This window comes from Corvus brachyrhynchos, unplaced genomic scaffold (assembly GCF_000691975.1).
Source record: "Corvus brachyrhynchos isolate BGI_N302 unplaced genomic scaffold, ASM69197v1 scaffold142, whole genome shotgun sequence".
Classification (NCBI taxonomy): Eukaryota; Metazoa; Chordata; class Aves; order Passeriformes; family Corvidae; genus Corvus; species Corvus brachyrhynchos.
The window spans coordinates 5,964,542-5,971,496 of record NW_008237226.1 but is presented as its reverse complement, the minus strand read 5'-3'; the positions used below and the strand labels follow the sequence as shown (position 1 = coordinate 5,971,496).

The following is a 6,955-nucleotide window of genomic DNA, read 5'->3' as shown; positions in this document are numbered from 1 at the left end:
TTAAATTTAGCTTGTATACACTGTTTTTATTGGTGATTCATCTGCAATGAAAGTTTGCATCATAGCATCAGAGAAGTACAGCTTGTAGCAGGGGGAAAGAAGATAGAACTCCAGCTGCCTTAGCATCTGGTGAGATGGATATAGCATTTCAGGACTATCCTGGATATATAGCAATCAGATATTTTAATTAAAAATATAATTACAGTCACTTTTTTTTTTTTTTTTATATTGCATGGATTCACACCAACAGGTGCTTTATTATAAATCTGAGGGACAGAGTTTATTAAGAGCATACTTTCAAATAATAAACCTACAATACTGGATTAATTCCACAGCAAATTATTCCCCTTGGGGCTGGGGGATACATTATGCTCTTTCCATTCAGTCAGCATGCTTCATGACTTCCGTCGGGTTTAGAAGGGACGGCACCTTGTGTGACCTGGAGCAGTCCCAGGAACTCCTATCTCCAGTAACAAATCCCTCAAACATTCACTAAATACACATGAGGAGCCTCCCTGCAAAAAGAAAACATTAATTTGATATTTCTTTCCAGTCTCAGACCACTGTTGCTTGGATCCAAATCTCATTCCAGACCAACATGGGAAATAACTCCATCATTTTCACCAAAGGAAGGATGTTGCAAAAGCCCCAGAGTAGTTTTTATTTAAAATGTTACTATCATAAAATTCCAGACTATGAAATTAAGACCTTGGACTCCCATTCAAACATTACCCATTCCCTTTTTTAAAATATATTGATAACATAATCACAGAACATAAAACATGCTGCAATGATACAAATATATTTTTTGATACAGAAATTACAGTACATTATAAACCATGAAAACAAATTGAGGCACTAGACTGAACGTCAGTTCTGGTCTGCACTAGCTGTGAAGCTGATAGACTCACTTCCAATGGACAAAAGAATACTTGCTTTTTTAGTAAACATAACTTTACAGGTCATATCAAACAATGTGCTTTGTTGTGAGACATCACCTGGGTTGCTGGTCCTTTCAGAACCACAACACACCTACACAACAGGTATCACTGCCACAATATGAAAAATAATAATTTTATTGAATGTACAACTCAAAAAACCAAACCCCTTCAGTTATTAAATAATTATTTCATACAGCGGTTAGTTTATATTACACTGCATTAGAACAAATGAAGTTTAATAAATAACGCACAGGAATGTCTCATTTACGCCTCTGTTCGTAATTCTGTGCTATGCTCCCTTCGGAGGACCCTGCAAAAAAAGAAGCAGATTGAAGCACAAGGTACAGACTGGCATAAACCCCAGCAAGCACGAGAAGTGTCAGTCAGAGATCTGCAGCCAGCTGGGGCATCACCAGACCCCAGCAGCATGTTTGGAACAGAGACCAGGGCTCCTGGCCCAGCCCTGAGCTGCTTTGATCTGGTTTTACCTCTCTGACTACACTGTCCTCCAGGACGCTGAAGGTCTGAGCAGTGTTTTCTACCTTTTGTCTGCTGAGCTGCTTGAAGCACCATTATCTCAGAGCCACTTTACATCCCAGTAATTCATCTAAGCGATGGGATCTGAGCATTCAGGTCAATTTGTGGTAGAGGCTTTCTGCACAGACATATCCACCTTCATTCCAGTACCATCAGCTCTTTGAAACTCTCCCTGTCCACAAGCCCTGCACGCAGGGATAATTTTACTATTAAAATGCGGCAGGAGCCAAGCTCCTCAGATGTACTTAGACTACCACATCAACTAGCTGCAGGCTAAATTAGTCATAAGTAACTTATGTTTAGTAGTGGTAGATCTCTCCTTCTTGTTCTTTTAAAATGAGAGCAAAACCTAGAGAGCCCTTCTTGAGCAAGGCTGTCCCCAAACCAGGGACTGAGACATCAGCACCCCCTTACCCTGCTTTGGCACATGAGGCTGTAAATCAGCATCCTGCTCACACCCAGAGGGACAGCGTGAACTCCTGCACATTGCCAGGGTGCTCAGGGGCTTTTTGCAGAAGAAAGCCACAGCATGGGGTGAAGGTGGGGCCCAATTAAATATCTTCCAAAAGGGAGAAGTGAGGGTAGTCCTAGCACTTATTATTCCTGATCTTGCTTTGATTACACAGTCCTTAGGACCCATCTTCTCCTCTAGTGGAGCAGAAGCAACTGCTTATGATTTCCCCCTCAAGGAATCAGGCGGAAAAGCTGTGAATTCTAGTTTTACCTGTCAGACAGGTATTGCATAGTCCAACAGAGTAAAACAATTATTCCCGTTTTGTTAGAAATATCACATTACAGTATCCTCACTATACCAGAAATTTTGAAATTACAGCAGTAAAATCTTTGCATTTTAAAAAACATTTTCTGTACTTTACATTCTCATATTAATGTAAATGTAATCCCAGTGGAAACCAACCCAAATTTATTACTTACAGGCTATTTGCTTTTGTGATAGCAGATGTATTTACAGGTATTATGTATTTAACAGCTATTGCCACCACAGAAAATTGTACAAAATTATTCATGATACATAGCAATTTGCAAAATAATGCAGAGAGCAACATTACTAGTCTTGAAGGGGGTTTAATTGAAAATAAAAGTTACTGACAACCATAATTGCAGAACATAGATCACAGCACGTATCCACATAATATAAAGGTGTCAGCTAGTAACTTAACTTTTATCATCCATTTAATGAAACAGTGAGAACTATTTCAGAGACATTAAATACATATTAGGTTTTTTATTTTTTAAATTCTTATCCTGGAGAATCAACTCATACTTTATGGTTCACAGTGAGGGATTTCCTCAGTACAGTCCTATAGCACAAGGAAGGTAGAGCTATGGGGAGTCTCCGGTATCCCAGAGGGCTTCTGCACATGAGGGGAGAAGAGAATTCTGCCCTGCATGGATGCTATGGGAAAATAAATTCACAGTATCCACTCAGTATAAAATACTTTAGGTGAAGTGAAAAGCTGGAAGATGCTGTGAATGTTTAACAGCCTGATCTGCAGAATGAGCTGGTGTTAATGGCAAAGTTCTGTTCTTTCACCTTCTACTCCTAGTGTTAGGAATAATGGTCTCCAGAGAAGATATCCCTTTACCTGATGAGATCTGGATTTAGACCACAATTTTAAATGACCCTTGCATTTTCAACCTCCAAATTTTTCTTGATATGTCAGTAAAATTTAGGGGTTTCTCTTTCACTAGCACTTTGGGGACTAGCAGAACATGCAAAGACAGGGCAGTAATGAAAGTGCTCTTGGGAATGCTACCTGAGCTCGCCTGCAGCTCAGACCAGCCTGGTCATTTCAAGCATTGGAGTGAAGGGAACTCTGAAATATCTTGGGTAACAAAGAAAACCCAGATTCTTTTTCAGAGAACTCTGGATCTGCACTACATAAAGACTGCTTCTTCCATCCGCTGGGAGAGAGAGAAGAGGCAGCGGAATGAAGAGGCTGTGTTTCACTAAGTATCAGATTTAGTCAAATACATACCAGAATTTAAAGATCTTTTGCCCATAAGTCCAACAAAGGAGTCTGTTTTATGTCCTGAAAAAATATATTTAGGGGTGTTTTAATACATTTTAACTAGGCAGGCTTTTAAAATAACAGGTTCTTGCAAGGAAAGAAGACAGGCTCCAAAACTGTTTATCTCACAGACCAGTTGTTCACATCACTCAGACAACAGAGAACAAACATCAGTCTGACTAATCAGACTAAACAGGATAGACCAAGGCACAGGCCAGTTAGTGGACATCTTCTCATTAGCTTAGACAGATCTTTGGTTTGGGATTTTTTTTAAGTATTATGGAAAAACAGTGGCCACTAACAGATTCTTATTTCTCTCCCCATACAATTCCTATTGATCTGAGCAAATGCACAAGGAGGCAGTGTCTTGGTATAGCCTGCATCTGCATGATGCATCTCTTCTACCTGTTGTTTTATTTCTGTAACGTGGAAGAAAATCCTCCCTTGCAGGTCAGGTGGAGCCCTTACTGGAGAAGAAGCCAATGGGACTATGTCTCGACACATCTGAGCTAGACAGTCTGGCTCTATTTTTGGAATATTTATAAGTTCAGGTATTACCTTCCTGTCCATTAGTACTTCTCAAGACACTGGAAGTGTCGAGGATAAATTAACTCCAAGTTTAGGCCTACAGTACATACCAGGTTATAGTAGTAGCTACAGTTCCAGATAAGGAATGAAAATGAACCGTTCTTCTTTATCTAAACCGGCTTTTGAGACAAACTTAGAAGTTTCTCTTTGGAAAGAATTTTGCTTGGAGAATTCATACACAAAGCAAGATCCTCAGACCTCACGTGTGTTAATTCAAGCTGAAGCAGTTTCAGAAAACTATAATTTTTTAGTTTAGTCAGCAGATAATTTGGCATGAGCTTTGTATCAGACTCTTTATTTGGTTTTCCAGTACTTAACCCTAGAGAAAGCTTCTTGTGGATAATAGAACACTGGGACAGTTGTTGACCTCTGTGGACAGAGAAGGTTTCACAGAATGCAAGATCATTTTTACTTTACAAAAATCTTCCAGTTTCTCTATAAACATCATGAGACAATTTCAGAAAATAAAACTACCACTGTGCAGAGCAAGGTAACACCACAGTGCTGATACCATCTCCTGCTTGGTGGTACACAGAAGCAGAGCAAGGCACACTTATTAATGGAAAAAGATATGGCTCTTCCTATGGCAGCACATCATCAAGCAGCCCCTACTGTGAGCAGGGGTCTGACTCCCAGCCAGGCAATGCTCAGAGCACAGATACAATGTCTCACATGTGAGGACATGGGCGCTCCCATGAAAGCATTCCTGGGGGCTTGGGAATTCATTACTCTAATTTTCCAGATTTTGCCATCTTAATTGCTCCTCTCAGAGTCTGGCAGTAAGCCTGCCTCGCCAATGAGAAAGGCTTACAAAATCCCCCCCTTGGGAAATAAGGGAGAGCTGCAACATCCGCACATTAATATGGATTGAAATCTCAAAGCTTGCAGCAGCTCAGATGAGATACAGGCTCACAGTGGCACTGAGGGGGAGGTTTCAATTCTTTAACAGATCATTTCTCCACCAGCGGTGCTGCCAGTCCCTAGCTGAAACCAGTCACCTTCTAAATAAGCCAGTCAAATACACTATTCTCTATTTGAATATCTTCTAATGATTACTTAAAATATTTGTATTTTTTAAACTTACTTTTGTGAGAGATCTGGCCATATCCTGATTGGAAGAGGAGAGGAAAGAGAAAAAAAAAAAAAAAGAGTTGTTAAAAAAGGATTGGCATATACGTATGATGCTATTGCGATGCTTTGAAAAAAATCAAACAAAAAACCAAACCTATCCATATTCCACTTAAGGGAATTTAAGGTGATTATTTACAACTGCATTTTTCTTTGAAAAGACTACAAAGACTTGTTTCAGCTTAGCCCACACAATTTAGATTAGTTTAGCTTCAATTTCTTAGATCAATTCTTGGTGCAGTAAACATGTAGAAAACATAACAATAATTGTATACTCAACCCATTTCCACACGTGGGTCATTCAGTGGCATGTATGCTGACCTATGAGTTATCCTGCTATTCCTTACTGGGATTTACGTGCTGTAACTGGTGCACACTTAAGACCTTAAAGCCCTCTTTTCCAATCGGTGAGTTTAACTCATATAAAACTTAAAAGAAACAACCAAAAAAGCCTAAACCCAAACTAGCCTCATGGCGGCTTATGAGAAAGATGTAACACATTAAACCCGAGCGATAACCGTGAAAAGTTTGGGCAGGCGCTGGGAGAAGAGGCGTGCGGAGAGGCTTGAGCAGCAGGCAGCCCCCCGCCCCGCTCACCGGCATCCCGCTTGCCCATGAGGCCGAAGAACTGCTGGGGCCGGGGTCTCCGGGCCATTCTCTGCAGGAAGTGCTCCAGGGGCAGCGGCAGCTCCTCCTACGGGGCGACAGCGGGCGGCGCTCAGTGCGGACCCCCCACTCAGACCCGCCCGGGGCAGTGCCCGGCACCGCAGAGCCGCTGGCACCGAACCCCTCGCTGCCCCACCCCGCGGGGCCGCCGGGGCTCACCTTCGCCTGGTCACTGTCGGACCAGTCGGACCAGTAGCTGAGGTCGTCCGTGGTTCCCATCTCCTCGCCCAACGCCTGCGCCGAGGCCAGGAGGAGCACGGCGAAAGCCAGCGGGAGCCTCATCGCCGCCTCGACGTCCTGTGGGGGCAGAAGTTGGAGCCCTGGCAGCCGGGGCGGGTGCGCACAGCCCTGCACGCACTCTCACACAGCCGCCCCGGGGCACACCTGGGCACGCCCTCCCTCTCACGGATAGCCCCACACGCGCCGAGTTACTCCGCCGCCCTGCCCCGACTGCTACAGACCCCTCTCGATGCGCACATCCCCCACCTTTACTAGACTGGCACACAGCTCGGTGTGCACCCCAGCGCGCAGACACACAGACACGCACAGCCAGCGGTACCCCTCCGCACACGTACATACAGGGGAAGGCATAAACACACCCTCACACGTCTGTGTACATCTAGACATTCACACTTTCCCAGATATACACACGCAGCCAGGTGCATCCCCCTCATACACGCATCCAGGTACACAGGCATCCACTTACAAACTCATACAAAGAGCTACACACCTTAAATGCTCACACCCGTGTACGGACGTAGCTGTCCACACACACACAGAGACTCATAGCCAGAGGTGCGCGCTCATCCCTTCGCCCATCCGGATAGGCACATAAAGACAGGCACAAGAACATGCTGGCACATCCAGGGACACGCACGGGCAGACACACAAGCGCGTATAGGCACCCCCACCCCCCGCATAAAGGCACACACATCAAGACTGGGACAAAGAAGTACACACGCACAGCCGCTCACAACCACAGGACAAGCGGACCCCTCACACACAGGCACGGCCGGCCGGGCTCCCGCCGCGCACGCACCGGCTCGACGGGGGGGGCGGGGGCGG

The 6,955-nt window shown here is 44.2% G+C and overlaps 1 protein-coding gene across 5 annotated transcripts; it reads right to left on the bottom strand.

Moving 5' to 3' along the window:
• TAC1 (tachykinin precursor 1) lies at positions 1-6,947 on the bottom strand. Of its 5 annotated transcripts, none has more exons than XM_008629926.2 (6): positions 6,895-6,947; positions 6,050-6,187; positions 5,822-5,918; positions 5,181-5,204; positions 3,476-3,529; positions 1-1,251 (listed from the first exon to the last, which is right to left on the bottom strand). In XM_008629926.2, exons 2-6 carry the CDS (start codon positions 6,170-6,172, stop codon positions 1,202-1,204), a joined length of 348 nt encoding a protein of 115 aa, XP_008628148.1. In that variant the 5' UTR covers positions 6,173-6,187; positions 6,895-6,947; the 3' UTR covers positions 1-1,201. The 5 variants fall into 5 exon arrangements, with proteins under 5 accessions (XP_008628148.1, XP_017584803.1, XP_017584804.1 ...); XM_017729314.1 differs by having other exon boundaries at positions 6,855-6,919; XM_017729315.1 differs by lacking the exon at positions 6,895-6,947 and adding an exon at positions 6,621-6,819.
• Positions 6,948-6,955: the final 8 nt, after the last annotated feature.